The sequence below is a fragment of the Triticum aestivum genome, chromosome 4D, assembly GCF_018294505.1.
Source record: "Triticum aestivum cultivar Chinese Spring chromosome 4D, IWGSC CS RefSeq v2.1, whole genome shotgun sequence".
Taxonomy (NCBI): domain Eukaryota; kingdom Viridiplantae; phylum Streptophyta; class Magnoliopsida; order Poales; family Poaceae; genus Triticum; species Triticum aestivum.
In genome coordinates, this window is record NC_057805.1 from 484,101,457 (window position 1) to 484,123,824 (window position 22,368).

Here is a 22,368-nt window from a genome sequence, read left to right on the forward strand (position 1 = left end):
CCAAGTAATTATACTACGTAGTAGACAGCCATGTCTTGTGAAACTCTTAAGTATCCACATGCGAAAGTAAAATGTTGTGAAATTTTGCACATACATAATATACATGTGACTGTGTTTACAAAAAATTCCAATTTTTTGGTGTTTCACCAGCGCTGGTTAAACGTGTCCCCGCACGTAAACCAACTGGGCCGGCCTATAATGCATTGAAACATTCCTGATTTTTGTGCAGCTTTGTGGCCAATTCTAAGAAGCTTCTAGAAGCACCGAACAATTTTTGGGAAGCTTCTGACCGATTTTTTTTCTTTTCTTGGTTTTTTATTTTTATTTTTTATTTTCCTTTTTTCTTCATTTTTCATTTAATGTATTTTAAACTCACATTTTCAAAAACAATTCAAGAACTTTTTGAAATCCATGAGCATTTTTCAAATTGGTGATTTTTTTATAAATCCGTGAACATATTTAAAATATTTTTCAGATTCATGAACTTTTCGAAATCTGAATTATTTTTACAATCATTGTTTTTTTTAATTTGTGATTTTTTTAATTCATGACTTTTTTTCGAGCCACAATAGTTTTTCAAATATGAAAAAAAACTATCTTTAGTCCAAAAGTCAACGGTCAACCGTCCGACCAGGTCAACCATGAAGAGTGACTAGGCGTGTGCGCTTGATGAGCGAGCTGCTCGCTCGCATAGCTAGCCCAGCCCACACAAGGGGGCGCGTGAGCGCTGCCTCGCTACCAAGCGCAACGAGTGCTAACTAGGAGCTTTGACGGCAAATACCATAGCTGGCTTCTCTCTTAGTGACGAATTTGCACAAAATGACCCCTTTTGAAGAAATCTAAGCCCAAGAGGCCCCTAATTCACCTATGGACCCCCTCCAGGGGAGGATTGCGGTTCATATATTAACTTTGTCAGTATTGTCACGATTTCATCTGCTACTTATGTCTGCCGATAAAAATTGGTCCATATATTGCCACATATAAAGTAAACTAGATAGTAGCTCGTGCATTGTAATGGGGCACAATATTTTCTACCCAACCGTTGTGATTTATTGAACATTTTATTGTTTTATTATAGTTACATACTAAATGTCGCAATTGAATCAATACTTATTGATTTACCAAAGAAAACATGATTCTATTAGTTGCTGCATTTTTCTAAATCGTTTGGCTTAGATTAGGGGGGTAGCTGCAAATCAAACATGTGGCAACTCTAACGAGCTTGCAAAACTGGTTGTGTGACAAAGTATTGCAATCTTATTATACCAATTAAATATGTCTACATGCATCTAGCTGTCACCAAACCAAACACTAGCTTTTTGCCTATGTGTTTCGTCCCTCGAATTTTACTATGCCACGCACGACTCAATATTTTTCTTTGACTTTTTTGCTGTGATACATAATAATGATCACAAAAATTAGCTTCAACTATAATGAATTTTCACTAAATAAGATTGAAAGAGTGAAAAATCACTCCCTCCTATATGTCTAATCCTCACATATGCAACAAATATAGATCGGCCTAAGTATCAGAGCCAGGCATTCCAAACTAAAAACATTGAAGGAGCGTAAACATCAAGAACCACCATCACCCAAAAACAAATGAAGCAAGGACTAAAACTATAAATTCAAGAACTTGTAGGGGCCACACGGACTGTTCGGAAAAAAAAAATACCTTGAGAGCTGTGATATTTTTAAAACGAGATCAACCAGCACTAGCCCTTAGCGGCATATTTTTATGGAAGAAAATCTGTAAGCATCCGGCAGAGTATACTGCTTTAGCATATGACAAATCTATTTTTTTACGGGAGCATATGTACAGATCTACAAAACACACAATAGGTGGTAGTTAAAATTAAAATGTATGGCCATAAATGGTAAGGGTAGCACACATCTCAAAGCTTTCCCCGACGCTGGATTCTTTGCTGTTACCTACCGGGTGGGCACCCCAGAAAAATCGTGTTCGTGTCCACCGGCCGTATCGATGCGTTTCTGATAAACCGCTCGCCGCTCCCTACCCTTGCTAAGCTCACGGCAATCCAGTCGTCGTCGTCGTCGTCACAGACCACGTGAGTTTTCTTGTAGCAATCCATGGCGTCGCCGGATCGACCTTTGGCTCGTTGCACGTACTCCCACCGATCTACTTGCGGCACATATTTGTCGCCTTTTTCATTTGGATGCAGCTGCATCGCGTTCGGTTTGACCCCATGGCTTCGGCAGCTTGTGCGTGCCGCTACATAAGCTGGTGTGCTCTCCCAGCAGCTCCATCACTCCACCGCCACCCTCGTACAATGGAGGCTTCACGCAAGCTCCTCTCGGCGGCGATCCTCCTGGTGCTGCTGCTGGCGGGCACCGGGGAGATGGGAGGCCCGGTGGCGGTGGCGGAGGCGCGGACGTGCGAGGCGAAGAGCCACAGGTTCAGGGGCCCCTGCGTGCGCCACCGCAACTGCGCCAACGTCTGCAAGACCGAGGGCTTCCCCGGCGGCAAGTGCCGCGGCTTCCGCCATCGCTGCTTCTGCACCACCCACTGCCGCCAGTAACCAACCCACTACCTCTACTTCGTACGTCCGCCTAGCTGCAGCCTGCCTGCGTGCATGCTGGCTTGCTCGCACCTTCTGCGTGTATTGTAGTACTGTGTGTGTCCATGAATAAACCTCGGCCTGTCTGTCATGGCATGCTGAGATGGGTATAAGAAACGCAGGTTCCCTTTTACTCTGTGTTAATAATCATTCCTTGAGTCGTCGATTTCCCCGTTGGATATGTGGGTTCAAATTTTCATTTTTGAACTGCCCACCTGAATTTTCATTTCAAGCCCAAGAATGGCAAACCGACAGATTACAGGGCTTCTACCAGTTGAGAGAAACAGGGGTCGATGTTGCGCACTACTTCAGACAGCGCAAGGCCGCAAGGCATAGGTCACGCAAAATCCTGGCATGCGGGGAAGCCGACAGAGGAGCTTTGCTACACTTACGTAATTGTTTTACGTAAACTCTTTAGGAAATCAACTTGGCAACTGGTGATTGGTTAGTAGGAAATCATGGGGCAGGGCCTGCAGTTAAAATCAGGGGGACGGAAGAGAATTAGGGCTTCTTTGATTCATAGGACTGCAAAATCAGGGGAAGGTTTATGTAACAGGCTATGAGCAATGCTACACCTACGTACAGTTATTTTAGACAAACCTAACTAATTAAGGAGTACTAGTAGAATGCCCGTGCGTTGCCACGGGCATTTTAAAAAATTGACCGGTTTGTCATGATAATGTTCCACTGGAAAAAACATATGAGGTTTATGGATATATGATATTCCCCCGCACACGTGGTGATTATGCCAATATTATGACTCTGGCAAACCTCAAAAAAAAAATTATTGTGACACTAGCAGAATCCACGCACTAAACATGTGATGGTGACCGGGCTTGGTTAGCGGTTGAAACGTCCTACGTTTAAGAAATGTTTACTCAAAACAGATAGTTCCGGGGATAATTTATTTGAAGGAAAAGGAGCTATTTGGGTACAACCCAAATTACCGCATACATTTTAGGGAACAAATTTCATCAACTCCCCATCTAAAATAGATGGACTTCTTATTGGGGGTAGATAGAGTTGCAGAATAATAGAAAACGATGTTATATATACTCCATGATGGACTTTCTTATTATAGCCATAATTCTGTGAAGCAAATAGTGAAGACTCAATAGCATGAAGTTATTCCTTTTAAAAGGTAAGTCACATAACACCTATAAATCTATTTTTCCTTCCTCTTGGACACACAATAAACCGTGTCATTCTATATAGAGGAAATAAACTAATAACTACAAACAATAGCCTTCTACTTTGCGCAACAATCAGTATAAATATATTTTTATGACATTGTGCTAACGGGATCTAGGGGGTGGCTGCCCCGCCCATGCGTCGCCGTAACTTGGAGGTTGCGGTAAATTGATAGTCTTGGAAGAGTGGGCTTGGTCAAGTCGGTCATGTAGTAGCAGTAGCACATGCATAAAAGTTTCAGGCGATATTTCCATTTTTAGTGAAATGAAAGTAGAGAAGGATAAGCTAAGGCCATGTATGCACAACCAACATATGAAAGACCAATGTACTATAGCCGGACATCATTTCAGTTCATAGATAATCAGTGAACAAGAGGGCATCAATTTAGTTCAAAACCAACCTTCTATATAAATTCATGCTAATTGAAAGGGTAAAACTACTAACCCATCTCCAGTAATTCTACAGCCAGAGAAAGTTAGAACATAACTGCTCATTATAAATTCTAGAAATGATTTTCATCACTATTCCATGTTACAAAAAATACCCCCACCCAAAGGTTAAAACCTAAGAGAGAAAAAAAATGTATTTCAGAGTTCATGTAATATCCAGAAAATATTGAGCATCAACTGATCCACACATATTGCAACCTAGAGAAAATGGCTATCTGAATTTCTAAGAACTTATGAATGCTTAATAAAATCAATTAGCTTTAGGAGAAACATACTCAAACACTATCTGAGTCAACTGTTACTTATTATTCCCTATTATGACTTTTTATGCTACCACTACAACCTAAAACAGTAAATCATATAACAGCAAATTGAGGTACATCCAAGTGGATCGGACCCTGATTATTCTATGTACAAAGGATCACCAATTGGTATCTTATACATATATAAAGATTGATCCGCATATTGAATTTAGTATTATCAGAAGAATATGCAATTGATGCACATAACTATTGCTTGTGCTTAAAAAAATACAAATTGGCAATGTGGATGCAAAACTGCAACCAATGGTATAAAATGAGCTATTCTGCTTCCGCTCGTTAGATTTTCAAAGATGATTTAATGAGTGGCAAGCACAAACAATAGTTTCCACTGCAAATAACCCCCAAAACAAAAAGGAAACAAGCTAGTGTGGAATGGGTAATACACCAGCGACCACTATTGCACTAATTGACGATAAATAGATATAGAAGGTGGAGGGATAAATGTCTCAATGGCTTTAAAACATGAAAATTCTTTAGACGAACTTGTAAGCAGGACTCACCTGTTCACACCTTCAGCACCAGATTCAAGCAAGAATAAACATACACACACATATGGAGTCTCATATTCCAACTATAGAATGGATCCATAACTGCATATTTCCTAATAAAATCATCAAATAATGTTTAATTAGCATAGCCATCTTGTATATATGGCTTTACTCTGGAGATAAAATTATTAATATCTGCTAGATACAATAATGTTCTAGACATCGCTGTGAGCAAAAAATATGGGTCTCCAAATCTGAACTACCAATATTAGCCCAACAGATTAGGAAATCTGCTCCTACATGCATGCATGATAGACCATCGATCTTATCTTCATCAACGAAAAGGAAAAGAATGAGAATAAAACAAATTGTAGTGACTGTGGGTACGAACATTTTCAGCAATCAGCAGTCATGCATTTAAAATGTCTGAGATGCTTCCGATTCCCCCACCAATTGAAACACCCTGATAAAAGCTCTAATCAGATCCAGCGACTCGACAAAAATACAAAAAAGGAAAAGAGCTTCCACTAAAAGCAATTGGTACCGTTCTTTCCTTCTTCTTATTTTCCGAAGGCAACCAATTTTGATCTCTCAAAGCTTCATCAGCTGCACATAGAGCATATATGCTATAAATCCCATTCTTTCATTCTTCTGATTTTCCGAAGGCAGACAATTTGCATCCCTAAAAGACTCATCAGCTGCACATAGAGCATATGCTATAAATCCCGATATAGATCTACTGTCATGGAAACAAAAATGTTCAATAACCAATTCGAAATATGAAACAAAGTTTAACTATGAGACATAAAACATCACCAGTTACATATTAGTCATATGATAGCATCTCATCAGAACATAACAGATTTCCAATTGTAGAAGAGAGACAATCGGTCTACCACAATGAACGTGTAAATAATAACTTCTATCTACTTAAATCATTCTATCTACTTAAATCATAGAGATACCTGGCAGAAGAAACGCCAAAAATAGGTCCAACAAAGTGTTGTGGCATTGTAGATTGTTACTCCAAATGGCACTGAAGATAAGGGTCCTTATATCAGTACCAGTTATCACATGACAGTATTGCAGCATTGTCTACGGGAAAGCATGTATAGTATGCTGAAACATAACAACCTTATTTAAATTTCTCTTGAGCGGCTTATACATGAAATCCAAGAATGCACCGATACAGATACATGTACTAGTATAAGGCTGATAAGGATACGTAAATTCGCCATTTCCTAAAAGCACCAATATGGGGATACACTTTTTTTAGTTCACAAAAAATATATCATCACCATGAGCTAATTAAAATTCAGTTCATTGAATCAGTACACAACTTCATCAGCATTTTGTGCATAACATTCCCATCAGCGAGGGTGAGTTACCGAGCATGGCATAGAGCAGGGCGACCTCGGCAGGTGTGGGCAGAGTGCTGACCAGTCCGGTCAGATCTGCCAACATCCCGAGCTCCACCATGGCAGGCAACTCAAAGTCTCGGCCTTTGGCGAGAGAACAAACACAACCAGTAGTCAACAAGATGAGAAGAAGCAAGAAATCATGCTGGATCAAAAGGATGTCAAGTAGCAATTCATATATGATAAATCACAAGTGGAACAATCATGTGCAGAAAAGGGAACAACAATCCAATCTCACAGCTACAGTGCGAAAACCAATTTATACCGGATAGTTAGGCCTCGTGTCCAGGCCTCCTCGTCGAAGAAATACATGGGAGTGACAACTACGAAACTAAAGCAAAACAACACAGAAGAAACGTACCCATGAGAATAGAAAAATAACTAAAATAATAATAATTGGAAGAGAATGAATGGAGTTACCGTCAGCCAGCTAAGGTCGTGATCATTAGTTTCCTTTTATTTTGAGGGATTGATTGTTTCTTTCCTACCCAGGCAAACATATAACTAATAATATATATGCTGTGAAAGAAAAATAAGATATAGAGTAGCCTTAGAAATACTTCTCTTTTCCTACTTAAGTGATGGTGTACGAGCATGAATTAAATCTAATTTTGAGGGGTTGCATACGAGATTGTATTGAATAATTCATATGATAGCAAAAAAATGCTTCCATCCGGATCTTTCACACCCAATAATTATTTGTCTTATCCTTTATAACATATTGTATATCTATTTCCCACATTAATATCTATTTCCCTAGCACTACATGACCATCAGGTAATGTAGGTGCTGAACATTACGACTGATAAGCTTCTTGTCAGCAAAAACGCTTTAAAAGTCAACGCTGAAAAGATAGTACATCTACTGGAAGCAACAAGAATGCAGCACACAATTACATACATATATCATTTATAAATGTAATCTTCGTTCCTACTTAACAATGAAACTGGCAGCGGGGATGCATAATATAAACCCAGATGCAATAATTGATGTCTATATTTTACTGGGTGATGGGAACATGTAGGCTGCATCATACGAATCCATAAGCAATTGGAATTTTGCAAGGAGGCAAACAAATCGCTATGTGAGAACGACTCTTTCCTCGATAATGGCTGTTTTTATGTTTCGAACAAAACAACGACAAAGCTTATGAGACTTTGTTTGGTCTGATCCTATGAGAGAGTGTAAGCCCTGCCCAAATTGAACAACACTACAGAGGACTAAAAAACAGAGTGCAAATTCAGGAGGACTAAACCATTACATACCCGGTGGCCGTTCACATCGACTACCTTAGTCCTGCGTCGTTCTCCAACAGCACATCGTCCATGGCCATGCCCTCACACAAGGTCGTCCAGCGCAACAGCGATGCCCGCGGCACACGTTCTTCCAGTTTACGCTCCCCACATGCCGCAAAAGACCAACGAAACACATCCGTGCACAAATCATTCAACAAGGTGGCCCAAATCAGTGCCAATTCAAGGCCAGCAGTAGCAAAAATCATGTACATAATGACAATTTCAAAAGGAAAGATCAGGCATATATATATAAAAGAAACACTAATAGACATGATTTTGAGGAATCCAAGAATCTGGTAAAAGTTAAATGTCAAATGTATAGGGAATATTAGTATTATCTTTCTCATACCTTCTCTTCATTCTGGAAAAGACAGTGATTAGAGATATATATACCATGCAGATAATTGAGATTGTGTTAACACGTGCTACAGATAGTATTATCAGAAGAATATGCGATTGATGCACATAACTATTGCTTGTGCTTAAAAAAATACAAATTGGCAATGTGGATGTAAAACTGCAACCAATGGTATAAAATGAGCTATTCTGCTTCCGCTCGTTAGATTTTCAAAGATGATTTAATGAGTGGCAATCACAAACAATAGTTTCCACTGCAAATAACCCCCAAAACGAAAAGGAAACAAGCTAGTGTGGAATGGGTAATACACCAGCGACCACTATTGCACTAATTGACGATAGATAGATATAGAAGGTGGAGTGATAAATGTCTCAATGGCTTTAAAACATGAAAATTCTTTAGACGAACTTGTAAGCAGGACTCACCTGTTCACACCATCAGCACCAGATTCAAGCAAGAATAAACATACACACACATATGGAGTCTCATATTCCAACTATAGAATGAATCCATAACTGCATATTTCCTAATAAATTCATCAAATAATGTTTAATTAGCATAGCCATCTTGTATATATGGCTTTACTCTGGAGATAAAATTATTAATATCTGCTAGATACAATAATGTTCTAGACATCTCTGTGAGCAAAAAATATGGGTCTCCAAATCTGAACTAACAATATTAGCCCAACAGATTAGGAAATCTGCTCCTACATGCATGCATGATAGACCATCGATCTTATCTTCATCAACGAAAAGGAAAAGAATGAGAATAAAACAAATTTTAGTGACTGTGGGTACGAACATTTTCAGCAATCAGCAGTCATGCATTTAAAATGTCTCAGATGCTTCCGATTCCCCCACCAATTGAAACACCCTGATAAAAGCTCTAATCAGATCCAGCGACATGGCAAAAATACAAAAAAGGGAAAGAGCTTCCACTAAAAGCAATTGGTACCGTTCTTTCCTTCTTATTTTCCGAAGGCAACCAATTTTGATCTCTCAAAGCTTCATCAGCTGCACATAGAGCATATATGCTATAAATCCCATTCTTTAATTCTTCTGATTTTCCGAAGGCAGACAATTTGCATCCCTAAAAGACTCATCAGCTGCACATAGAGCATATGCTATAAATGCCGATATAGATCTACTGTCATGGAAAAAAATGTTCAATAACCAATTCGAAATATGAAACAAAGTTTAACTATGAGACCCAAAACATCACCAGTTACATATTAGTCATATGATAGCATCTCATCAGAACTTAACAGATTTCCAATTGTAGAAGAGAGACAATCGGTCTACCACAATGAACGTGTAATTAATAACTTCTATCTACTTAAATCATAGAGATACCTGGCAGAAGAAACGCCAAAAAATAGGTCCAACAAAGTGTTGTGGCATTGTAGACTGTTACTCCAAATGGCACTGAAGATAAGGGTCCTTATATCAGTACCAGTTATCAGATGACAATATTGCAGCATTGTCTACGGGAAAGCATGTATAGTATGCTGAAACATAACAACCTTATTTAAATTTCTCTTGAGCGGCTTATATATGAAATCCAAGAATGCACCGATACAGATACATGTATTAGTATAAGGCTGATAAGGATACGTAAATTCTCCATTTCCTAAAAGCACCAATATGGGGATACGCTTTTTTTAGTTCACAAAAAATATATCATCACCATCAGCTAATTAAAATTCACTTCATTGAATCAGTACACAACTTCATCAGCATTTTGTGCATAACATTCCCATCAGCGAGGGTGAGTTACTGAGCATGGCATAGAGCAGGGCGACCTCGGTAGGTGTGGGCAGAGTGCTGACCAGTCCGGTCAGATCTGCCAACATCCCGAGCTCCACCATGGCAGGCAACTCAAAGTCCCGGCCTTTGGCGAGAGAACAAACACAACCAGTAGTCAACAAGATGAGAGGAAGCAAGAAATCACGCTGGATCAAAAGGATGTCAAGTAGCAATTCATATATGATAAATGACAAGTGGAACAATCATGTGCAGAAAAGGGAACAACAATCCAATCTCACAGCTACAGTGGGAAAACCAATTGATACCGGATAGTTAGGCCTCGTGTCCACGCCTCCTCGTCGAAGAAATACATGGGAGTGACAACTACGAAACTAAAGCAAAACAACACAGAAGAAACCTACCCATGAGAATAGAAAAATAACTAAAATAATAATAATTGGAAGAGAATGAATGGAGTTACCGTCAGCCAGCTAAGGTCTTGATCATTAGTTTCCTTTCATTTTGAGGGATTGATTGTGACTTTCCTACCCAGGAAAACATATAACTAATAATATATATGTTGTGAAAGAAAAATAAGATATAGAGTAGCCTTAGAAATACTTCTCTTTTCCTACTTAAGTGATGGTGTACGAGCATGAATTAAATCTAATTTTGAGGAGTTGCATACGAGGTTGTATTCAATAATTTATATGATAGCAAAAAAAATGCTTCCATCCTGATCTTTCACACCCAATAATTATTTTTCTTATCCTTTATAACATATTGTATATCTATTTCCCACATTAATATCTATTTCCCTAGCACTACATGACCATCATGTAATGTAGGTGCTGAACATTACGACTGATAAGCTTCTTGTCAGCAAAAACGCTTTAAAAGTCAACGCTGAAAAGATAATACATCTACTGGAAGCAACAAGAATGCAGCACACAATTACAGACATATATCATTTATAAATGTAATCTTCGTTCCTACTTAACAATGAAACTGGCAGCGGGGATGCATAATATAAACCCAGATGCAATAATTGATGTCTATATTTTACTGGATGATGGGAACATGTAGGCTGCATCATACGAATCCATAAGCAATTGGAATTCTGCAAGGAGGCAAACAAATCGCTATGTGAGAACGACTCTTTCCTCGATAATGGCTGTTTTTATGTTTCGAACAAAACAACAGCAAAGCTTATGAGACCTTGTTTGGTCTGATCCTATGAGAGAATGTAAGCCCTGCCCAAATTGAACAACACTACAGAGGACTAAAAAACAGAGTGCAAATTCAGGAGGACTAAACCATTACATACCTAGTGGTCGTTCACGTCGACTACCTTAGTCCCGCGTCGTTCTCCAACAGCACATCGTCCATGGCCATGACCTCGCACAACGTCGTCCAGCGCAGCAGCGATGCCTGCTGCACACGTTCTTCCAGTTTACGCTCCCCACAGGCCGCAAAAGACCAACGAAACACATCCGTGCACAAATCATTCAACAAGGTGGCCCAAATCAGTGCCAATTCAAGGCCAGCAGTAGCAAAAATCATGTACATAATGAGAATTTCAAAAGGAAAGATCATGCATATATATATATAGAAGAAACACTAATACACATGATTTTGAGGAATCCAAGAATCTGGTAAAAGTTAAATGTCAAATGTATAGGGAATATTAGTATTATCTTTCTCATACCTTCTCTTCATTCTGGAAAAGACAATGATTAGAGATATATATACCATGCAGATAATTGACATTTTGTTAACACGTGCTACACATAGTATTATCAGAAGAATATGCGATTGATGCACATAACTATTGCTTGTGCTTAAAAAAAATACAAATTGGCAATGTGGATGTAAAACTGCAACCAATGGTATAAAATGAGCTATTCTGCTTCCGCTCGTTAGATTTTCAAAGACGATTTAAAGAGTGGCAAGCACAAACAATAGTTTCCACTGCAAATAACCCCCAAAACGAAAAGGAAACAAGCTAGTGTGGAATGGGTAATACACCAGCGACCACTATTGCACTAATTGACGATAAATAGATATAGAAGGTGGAGGGATAAATGTCTCAATGGCTTTAAAACATGAAAGTTCTTTAGACGAACTTGTAAGCAGGACTCACCTGTTCACACCTTCAGCACCAGATTCAAGCAAGAATAAACATACACACACATATGGAGTCTCATATTCCAACTATAGAATGGATCCATAACTGCATATTTCCTAATAAATTCATCAAATAATGTTTAATTAGCATAGCCATCTTGTATATGTGGCTTTACTCTGGAGATAAAATTATTAATATCTGCTAGATACAATAATGTTCTAGACATCGCTGTGAGCAAAAAATATGGGTCTCCAAATCTGAACTAACAATATTAGCCCAACAGATTAGGAAATCTGCTCCTACATGCATGCATGATAGACCATCGATCTTATCTTCATCAACGAAAAGGAAAAGAATGAGAATAAAACAAATTGTAGTGACTGTGGGTACGAACATTTTCAGCAATCAGCAGTCATGCATTTAAAATGTCTGAGATGCTTCCGATTCCCCCACCAATTGAAACACCCTGATAAAAGCTCTAATCAGATCCAGCGACTCGGCAAAAATACAAAAAAGGGAAAGAGCTTCCACTAAAAGCAATTGGTACCGTTCTTTCCTTCCTATTTTCCGAAGGCAACCAATTTTGATCTCTCAAAGCTTCATCAGCTGCACATAGAGCATATATGCTATAAATCCCATTCTTTCATTCTTCTGATTTTCCGAAGGCAGACAATTTGCATCCCTAAAAGACTCATCAGCTGCACATAGAGCATATGCTATAAATCCCGATATAGATCTACTGTCATGGAAACAAAAATGTTCAATAACCAATTTGAAATATGAAACAAAGTTTAACTATGAGACATAAAACATCACCAGTTACATATTAGTCATATGATAGCATCTCATCAGAACATAACAGATTTCCAATTGTAGAAGAGAGACAATCGGTCTACCACAATGAACGTGTAATTAATAACTTCTATCTACTTAAATCATAGAGATACCTGGCAGAAGAAACGCCAAAAATAGGTCCAACAAAGTGTTGTGGCATTGTAGACTGTTACTCCAAATGGCACTGAAGATAAGGGTCCTTATATCAGTACCAGTTATCACATGACAGTATTGCAACATTGTCTACGGGAAAGCATGTATAGTATGCTGAAACATAACAACCTTATTTAAATTTCTCTTGAGAGGCTTATACATGAAATCCAAGAATGCACCGATACAGATACATGTATTAGTATAAGGCTGATAAGGATACGTAAATTCGCCATTTCCTAAAAGCACCAATATGGGGATACACTTTTTTTAGTTCACGAAAAATATATCATCACCATCAGCTAATTAAAATTCAGTTCATTGAATCAGTACACAACTTCATCAGCATTTTGTGCATAACATTCCCATCAGCGTGCGTGAGTTACCGAGCATGGCACAGAGCAGGGCGACCTCGGCAGGTGTGGGCAGAGTGCTGACCAGTCCGGTCAGATCTGCCAACATCCCGAGCTCCACCATGGCAGACAACTCAAAGTCCCGGCCTTTGGCGAGAGAACAAACACAACCAGTAGTCAACAAGATGAGAAGAAGCAGGAAATCACGCTGGATCAAAAGGATGTCAAGTAGCAATTCATATATGATAAATCACAAGTGGAACAATCATGTGCAGAAAAGGGAACAACAATCCAATCTCACAGCTACAGTGGGAAAACCAATTTATACCGGATAGTTAGGCCTCGTGTCCACGCCTCCTCGTCGAAGAAATACATGGGAGTGACAACTACGAAACTAAAGCAAAACAACACAGAAGAAACCTACCCATGAGAATAGAAAAATAACTAAAATAATAATAATTGGAAGAGAATGAATGGAGTTACCGTCAGCCAGCTAAGGTCTTGATCATTAGTTTCCTTTTATTTTGAGGGATTGATTGTTTCTTTCTTACCCAGGCAAACATATAACTAATAATATATATGCTGTGAAAGAAAAATAAGATATAGAGTAACCTTAGAAATACTTCTCTTTTCCTACTTAAGTGATGGTGTACGAGCATGAATTAAATCTAATTTTGAGGGGTTGCATATGAGATTGTATTCAATAATTCATATGCTAGCAAAAAAAATGCTTCCATCCGGATCTTTCACACCCAATAATTATTTGTCTTATCCTTTATAACATATTGTATATCTATTTCCCGCATTAATATCTATTTCCCTAGCACTACATGACCATCAGGTAATGTAGGTGCTGAACATTATGACTGATAAGCTTCTTGTCAGCAAAAACGCTTTAAAAGTCAACGCTGAAAAGATAGTACATCTACTGGAAGCAACAAGAATGCAGCACACAATTACATACATATCTCATTTATAAATGTAATCTTCGTTCCTACTTAACAATTGAAACTGGCAGCGGGGATGCATAATATAAACCCAGATACAATAATTGATGTCTATATTTTACTGGGTGATGGGAACATGTAGGCTGCATCATACGAATCCATAAGCAATTGGAATTCTGCAAGGAGGCAAACAAATCGCTATGTGAGAACGACTCTTTCCTCGATAATGGCTGTTTTTATGTTTCGAACAAAACAACGACAAAGCTTATGAGACTTTGTTTGGTCTGATCCTATGAGAGAGTGTAAGCCCTGCCCAAATTGAACAACACTACAGAGGACTAAAAAACAGAGTGCAAATTCAGGAGGACTAAACCATTACATACCCAGTGGTCGTTCACATCGACTACCTTAGTCCTGCGTCGTTCTCCAACAGCACATCGTCCATGGCCATGCCCTCGCACAACGTCGTCCAGCGCAACAGCGATGCCTGCGGCACACGTTCTTCCAGTTTACGCTCCCCACATGCCGCAAAAGACCAACGAAACACATCCGTGCACAAATCATTCAACAAGGTGGCCCAAATCAGTGCCAATTCAAGGCCAGCAGTAGCAAAAGTCATGTACATAATGACAATTTCAAAAGGAAAGATCAGGCATATATATATATAGAAGAAACACTAATAGACATGATTTTGAGGAATCCAAGAATCTGGTAAAAGTTAAATGTCAAATGTATAGGGAATATTAGTATTATCTTTCTCATACCTTCTCTTCATTCTGGAAAAGACAATGATTAGAGATATATATACCATGCAGATAATTGAGATTGTGTTAACACGTGCTACAGATAGTATTATCAGAAGAATATGCGATTGATGCACATAACTATTGCTTGTGCTTAAAAAAAATACAAATTGGCAATGTGGATGTAAAACTGCAACCAATGGTATAAAATGAGCTATTCTGTTTCCGCTCGTTAGATTTTCAAAGACGATTTAATGAGTGGCAAGCACAAACAATAGTTTCCACTGCAAATAACCCCCAAAACGAAAAGGAAACAAGCTAGTGTGGAATGGGTAATACACCAGCGACCACTATTGCACTAATTGACGATAAATAGATATAGAAGGTGGAGTGATAAATGTCTCAATGGCTTTAAAACATGAAAATTCTTTAGACGAACTTGTAAGCAGGACTCACCTGTTCACACCTTCAGCACCAGATTCAAGCAAGAATAAACATACACACACATATGGAGTCTCATATTCCAACTATAGAATGAATCCATAACTGCATATTTCCTAATAAATTCATCAAATAATGTTTAATTAGCATAGCCATCTTGTATATATGGCTTTACTCTGGAGATAAAATTATTAATATCTGCTAGATACAATAATGTTCTAGACATCTCTGTGAGCAAAAAATATGGGTCTCCAAATCTGAACTAACAATATTAGCCCAACAGATTAGGAAATCTGCTCCTACATGCATGCATGATAGACCATCGATCTTATCTTCATCAACGAAAAGGAAAAGAATGAGAATAAAACAAATTGTAGTGACTGTGGGTACGAACATTTTCAGCAATCAGCAGTCATGCATTTAAAATGTCTGAGATGCTTCCGATTCCCCCACCAATTGAAACACCCTGATAAAAGCTCTAATCAGATCCAGCGACTCGGCAAAAATACAAAAAAAGGAAAGAGCACATCGTCCCACTTCGATTCCATCCAGTGGGAGGTCCGCGACATCCATATGGAGCCACCTCCGTTGCCAATTCCACCTCCCGAGTACCGCATCACCTGGCTGTCTTCTTCATCTCCGGCAAGCCAACGCCATCGGGTTTCCGTAACCTCCACGATGCTTCAAGTGTGGAGTAGCCACAGGGGTCGCGATGTGGGCGCTGAAAAGGGAGGAGGTGGGCAGGGCTCCGGGGGATGCGTCGGTGCGCGGAGAGAGAGAGAGAGGAGTCGCCGCCGCCGTGATCCAGATCGAGTTCCCAGGCGCAGGGAGAGATCGTTAGTTTTTTTCTTCGTGTGAGGGGTCGTCGTACGGTTCTTTTTCACGAGTGCGGTCGTCGTCCGTTTTTTTTCTCGCGCGAGGGGGCATCGTGCTTGGGTGCGAGGGAGGTGGGAGGATTGACCGAAAAAAAACAGCGAAAATAAACCGCGGAGACTATTCACCAACTCGTCCATTAGGAGTAGAGACTCGTTGCAAAGATCACTCCAACTCCCTTGGTTGCAACAAGTGGCGCACATGCAACGCGCCACTTGTCGCAACATGGTAGTTTTCCCTTTTTCCATAGATCCGTTTATTCAAAATGTTTTATCTCGCAAACCGTGCATCCAAATCTTGAACCGCTTTCACAGTTGGATTCCTCGCGCCGAGATCTTCAAAACTAGATCCCATGTTGATAGGTTTTGACGAACTTTTTTTTCATGAAAAAAACCGGACGAAAAAACCGAACCGGGAGCACGGGTTTTTTCCCTTTCTGAAAGAAGCACGCCCGTGGCTCTCAGGAAACCACAACCGTGCCTCTCGCGGAAGCAAAACCGTGACTCTCGCGGAAGGAAAAAAGAGAGAAAGCCTGTATTTTTTTTCTTTTCCGAGGAGGCACGGCCGTGACTCTCGTGAAAGCACAACCGTGCCTTTTTGCGGAAGCAAAATCGTGACTCTCGCGAAAGGACAAAAAGAACGGAAAACGCATTTTTTCCCTTTCCGAGAGGCACGGCCGTGACTCTCGCGAAAGCACAACCGTGCCTCTCGCGGAAGCAAAACCGTGACTCTCGCGAAAGGAAAAAAAGACAAAAAACGCGTTTTTTTCGTTTCCGAGAGGCACGGCCGTGACTCTCGCGAAAGCACACCCGTGGCTCTCGCGAAAGCAAAACCGTGACTCTCGCGAAAGCAAAAGAAAAACAGAAAACGCGTTTTTTTCGTTTTCGAGAGGCACGACCGTGACTCTCGCGAAAGGGAAAAAAGAAAACGCATTTTTTCGCGCAAAATTTTTTTTTTCAAATTTTTTTTGATTGAAAAGGTAAGGAAGACCGTTGAAAAACCAAAACGTCGAAAAAAACCGTTTAAAAAGCCAAAAACGTGTGTGGAAAAATAAAAAAATAAAATCCGGAGGGAGCGCCCAGAGCGCGACACGTGGCGAATGGCTGAGAGCGCGCCAAGTGGCGTTGATCGTTGCGAGGCTCCCGAAGGAGCGCTCGTTAACTAGTTGCTCTCTTATGTTACGGGGTGATGTGGAGCAACGCAATTGGGCCAAGATTAGTTGCTGGGCCTCACCCCAGATGAATTCAGGGGGCAGAAGAGAGTTTATGGAAGGGGAACGTTTTACGCCAACGCGTCGGCCGAAACGTTCGGCCGGTCGCGTCACGTGCGCTCGATCCACATGGATCCAATGTCTCTCGCGCGTCCTTCTCCCAATTTTTTTCTTTTGCCTTATCTTCTTCTTCCTTCCACCACTCAACCTCCCTCCACCTCAGGCGCTGCCGCCAAGCGCCGCGGCTTCTCCGGCGAGGCCACCACCGGCGGACCCCTTATCTTCTTCTTCCTTCTACCACTCAACCTCCATCCACCTTTCATCCCCACCCCCACTCCCCCCTCCGCGACCTCAGGCGTTGCCACCGAGGGCCGCGGCTTCTTCGGCGAGGCCACCACCGGCGGACCCCATTAGGTTGCTGCACGAGAGACCTGCCGACGATGGTGTCGCGAATGCTACAACCACGTACCACAAAGCTACAATCGGCTTGCAAAGATGCTATAACGTGTGCACAACGGAGCTGCAATCGGCAACGTGTGTCGACAAATGCTACAACCGTTCAACAAAAAAGTTACAACCACGTTCGTTAGAGCTGCAACCCGAGTTCGCCGGAGTTTGTAGCCACTATGATCCAGCGAATTTTTCTACAACTGGTGTAGAATTTCGCTACAACCAGTGTCTCATTTTGCGACATTACCATAGCCGGCGTCGGGAATTTTTGCTACAATGTTGTCACGCCGTGCTACAACCAGCACTTCAAATTGCTACAACCGGCACACGGGAATGCTACCACCGCTGAGAAAAAAAGCTCCAACCAGAGATACATGGAAACTGAGGCGGGGCGCCATGGAAGCTGCAATCGGCACCTGAGAAGGTACAACTGTTGATGGGAAAAGCTCCAACCGGCAAACAAGAATCCTTCAACTGGAGGTGACAGAAGCTATGGTCGGAGGACGAAAGCTGCAACCGGCTATGGCAAAGCTACAACCAGCGCTTGCAGAAGCTTTCACCATGTACGATGATGACCGTGGCGAGTTTTCGACTCGACAAGCCGGCGGGCTGCAACTGATGTTGCCGATGACCGTGACGGCGACGACTAAGGGACCCCGGTGAGCGTCGACCACCAGCGCTGCGACCGCGAACGATGGCGTCGTGGCTATGGAGGGCGAGAGCTGCGGGGGGCGGCTTTTGCAGTGTCGCGGCTGTAGCAACACATCCAACGACGGCCGGGGGCGAGCGCGCGGCGGCCGGGGGTGAGCGCACGGCGGATCTGAAGCAGAGGGAAGGGGGAAGAAGATGATGACGTGGGAGAGGAGGGATCGAACGGCTCTAATCCCGCGCATCGGGTGGCTGGGGCTAGTCCGGCCGAACTGTTCGGCCGGACTGCCGGAGCCTATCACTGCCCTTTATGGAAGGCGTACCAGTTTCTATTACTAGATTTTTTGCCCCCACCCACCCACCCGCCTGCCGCCGCTGCTGCTCTCGGCGTTCGCGACGGCGACCGGGCGACGGCGATGGAGTCCGTGGGCGTGCTGCTGCTGTACCCCGTGAACGCCTACCTGGAGCAAGAGCTCGACCGCCGCTTCCGCCTCATCCGCCTTTGGGACGCCCCTCCCGACGGCAGCGCCGAGTTCCTCCGCGCCAACGCCTCCGCCATCCGCGCCGTCGTTGTCTACCCCGGCTACGGCACCCTCGCTGAGCTCATCGACGCGCTGCCGTCGCTCGAGATCGTGGCGTCCTTCTCCGTGGGGATCGACCACGTCGACCTCCCCAAGTGCCGCGAGCGCGGGACGTCCTCACGGACGACGTCGCCGACCTCGCCGTCGGCCTCGCCATCGCCGCGCTACGGAGGATCCCGCAGGCCGACCGCTTCGTGCGCACCGGCCTGTGGAAGGCCAAGGGAGACTACGCACTCACCACGCGAGTTGGTTTCCTATATGCTTGGCTAGCGTTGACTTCCGTTTGTAGTATTTTTGCAGTCCGATAATCCACTGCCTCCTAGGTGATTTTGATTTATATACGATAGCTCATATATGGCGATGTGGTTCGTATTTTCCCTCCTACAATATCAACCTCATACTACTAGGCTAGGGAATTGCCGGCTCTTTTTTGGATGTTGTGCTGTGTGTCACTTGGAATCGTGGTAATACTAAGGCTGATGGATGATCAGAAAAGCATGAAAATCACGATTTTGTTCCTCCCTGACCATAGCTTCGTAGTAGCATAAATAGGAAATCAATTGCAACGCATTTTGTCATGCTTTCCATTTCCTTTATGGCTAGGCTAAGCCTACAGTTTGTGCATTGAAAGACTTTCTTATGAGCGGAATCCCGTTAGAATTGATGCAGGGACCAGAGGATAGCACCTGTACATTGTGAAAAATGGTCAGGGGCACCTATCTGAAGGATAGAATGTTCTCCCTCTGTAAACTAATATAAGATCTTGATCTAAAAGATCTTATATTAGTTTACAGCGGGAGTACTTAGCAAGATTGATCTGGTACTTATTATAATGATGAGTTATCAGCAAACGAAACTCTTGTAAAAGCATGGAGTAGTTGAGGATGCTGGTTTGCCATTCCATGCAATCCTAGGATCAGATTTGATCTTCTCAAAGAAAAGAAACAATCCACTCTCATTATTTTTTTTGCAGTAAGAAAAGGAGCTAAGGCATTTGGTTGCTCAATCAGTTATTATTCAGAATCGCATAAACCATTTTCCAAACTACAAGTTCTTCACAAATGGTGTTGACCTGGCAGGCAACTGTTATGCGCTTATTGTAGCATTTTCCCTTAATGCAGAGGCCAATTTCATTGTTAGTTGTACAATCATGGATGGAGTAGGACCAGTAGGTGTGCTCATAGACATTGGCCATGGAGCACATGCTGATCGATCTGAGTTTGTATCTGCTCATACCGAGAAGCCCTTTGCCCCAGAGCATCTTGGTTTAGATAATGTTGTTTTGGCCCCTCAGTAGGAAGTGACACGGAAGAAACATGCATTGCAATGGTTGATCTGTCTCGAAAGAATTTAGAAGCACATGCTTTGAGCTGTCTATTTACAGGGATATGTGCATCTGTCTGTGTGGTCAAGGTGTGCAATCTCAGCATTTCGTTTTGGATGCTTTCATTCTTATCTTCGTGTAAAGTGATTTCCTTGTTTACGCAAATATAGCATGATTTGTGATTTCACTTTCTCATGGATTTTGTTTATCCATTTGCAGTTCAGTGGCAAAACAGTGGGCATTATTGGGCTGGGCAGGATAGGGCTTGCTATTGCCACTCGAGTGGAGGCCTTTGATTGCCCAGTCAACTACTACCAGAGAACAAAGAAGGACTACCCCAATTACACCTATTACCCTTCTGTACTTGAATTGGCAGCAAACAGCGACGTCCTCGTGGTGGCTTGCCCATTGAGTGAACAGACCCGCCACATTGTCAACCGTGAGGTGATGGAGGCACTCGGACCCAAGGGCGTGCTCATAAACATCGGGCGCGGCCCTCATGTTGACGAGCCTGAGGCCTTGTACAATGGGAGATGCTTAGGGAGGTGTTTAGAAAAATAAACCGGGTTTTTCTGAAGCACCGGTGCCTATTTCTATAGAAGAGACGCTTAGTTAAGCGTCTACCATGTACAAATAAGCACCGGTGCTTAAGAAAATCCTGGTTTATTTCTCTAAGCACCTCTCCTAAGCACCTCCCATTGTACAAGGCCTGAGCTTGTCTCTGCGCTCGTTGAGGGGCGCCTTGGTGGGGCAGGCCTCGACGTGTTTGAGGATGAGCCCGATGTGCCTGAGTCGCTCTTCACGCTTGACAATGTTGTCCTGGCACCACACATGGGGAGCGGGACACACGAGACGCGCAAGGCGATGGCTGACCTGGTTCTCGGTAACCTGGAGGCGCATGTTCTAAAGAAACCGCTGTTGAGTCCTGTTATCTGATATGATGATCTCTGATCGCAAGCACGAACAAGCATTATAATGTGTTTTATATGCATTTGTGTGCTAATATGTCATCATGTTTGGTCGTACCATTTGAAGTTGTTGTCTCAAGGAATGTTCTATGTGGATGGCCTCAAAAATAATTTCTCTCTTCGAAAGCCCGTTTGTTTGGCTTTATCAATAATTAATAATATATGGTCGTATGCATCAATCGACGGAGAGTCCGAGGTTCTTCCCCTTTTCCATTTTATTTTGAAGAAGCACGATAAGATGTTTTCCCTTTCAATATCTCTTTGACATATGTAGCTTCTTATCGGTAAGCAGTTTGTGAGACCTATTGACAAGTTTGATTTCTTTTGGGATCGTCTCATATCTGGTTTTCGTGGTTTATGTTTTGTCGACGCAAATGTCATGCTATGTAATATGCCTGATTTTCTTGGTTGAGTAAATGTTGCCATTTAGTATGGATGGTTTGGTAGCTTGCAAGCTTTTTGCGCTTTTCGGTAGCTTGGCTGAGTTGGGCCTGGCTATGCATGTTGTGCATATAGTTTGGTAGCCTGCATGTTCCTCAGCCTAAGTCCTAGATGGAACGTTCTGCTATTTCATTACATTCACACTGATGATTAATCTCGCCTTTTATCCAAGTGGTAAACTTACCTCAGATAGAAACGGTTGCTGAAGGAAGAAGAGAAAGGCCGGCTCGAGCTAGAAAAAGGTATGGCATCCTTCGGATGCTCATCCAACGGGATGACTCGAGGTAGGAGGAGTGGCAGCCCTTGGATGCTCATTCAATGGTCATGAAATCGGATGGGCGCGAATATTTTTTTATGAGACAGATGCCCAAGTGTGATACGTTTGCACAATCAGTAGGAAAATGTATATCTACTCGTCTATGACCATC

The 22,368-nt window shown here is 42.0% G+C and overlaps 1 protein-coding gene, 2 long non-coding RNA genes and 1 pseudogene across 3 annotated transcripts; 2 read left to right on the forward strand and 2 right to left on the reverse strand.

Moving 5' to 3' along the window:
* Positions 1 to 2,253: 2,253 nt before the first annotated feature.
* Positions 2,254 to 2,712, forward strand: LOC123100464 (defensin Ec-AMP-D2-like). The gene has a single exon (XM_044522398.1). The coding sequence runs from the start codon at positions 2,292 to 2,294 to the stop codon at positions 2,538 to 2,540; it is 249 nt and encodes an 82-aa protein (XP_044378333.1). The 5' UTR covers positions 2,254 to 2,291; the 3' UTR covers positions 2,541 to 2,712.
* A 2,098-nt stretch (positions 2,713 to 4,810) lies between these two features.
* LOC123100465 (uncharacterized) lies at positions 4,811 to 5,708 on the reverse strand. Its single transcript, XR_006448405.1, has 3 exons — positions 5,575 to 5,708; positions 5,422 to 5,493; positions 4,811 to 5,143 (listed from the first exon to the last, which is right to left on the reverse strand). It is a non-coding gene; the product is annotated as an uncharacterized lncRNA (long non-coding RNA).
* Positions 5,709 to 12,637: 6,929 nt separating this feature from the next.
* Positions 12,638 to 13,448, reverse strand: LOC123100466 (uncharacterized). Its single transcript, XR_006448406.1, has 3 exons — positions 13,400 to 13,448; positions 12,925 to 12,995; positions 12,638 to 12,675 (listed from the first exon to the last, which is right to left on the reverse strand). It is a non-coding gene; the product is annotated as an uncharacterized lncRNA (long non-coding RNA).
* A 5,546-nt stretch (positions 13,449 to 18,994) lies between these two features.
* On the forward strand, positions 18,995 to 21,594 carry LOC123100467 (hydroxyphenylpyruvate reductase-like; annotated as a pseudogene).
* The last annotated feature ends 774 nt before the right edge of the window (positions 21,595 to 22,368 follow it).

Coding starts and splice junctions, on each gene's coding strand:
- LOC123100464 (XM_044522398.1), top strand. CDS start 2,292: ATGGAGGCTTCACGCAAGCTCCTCTCGGCGGCGATCCTCCTGGTGCTG.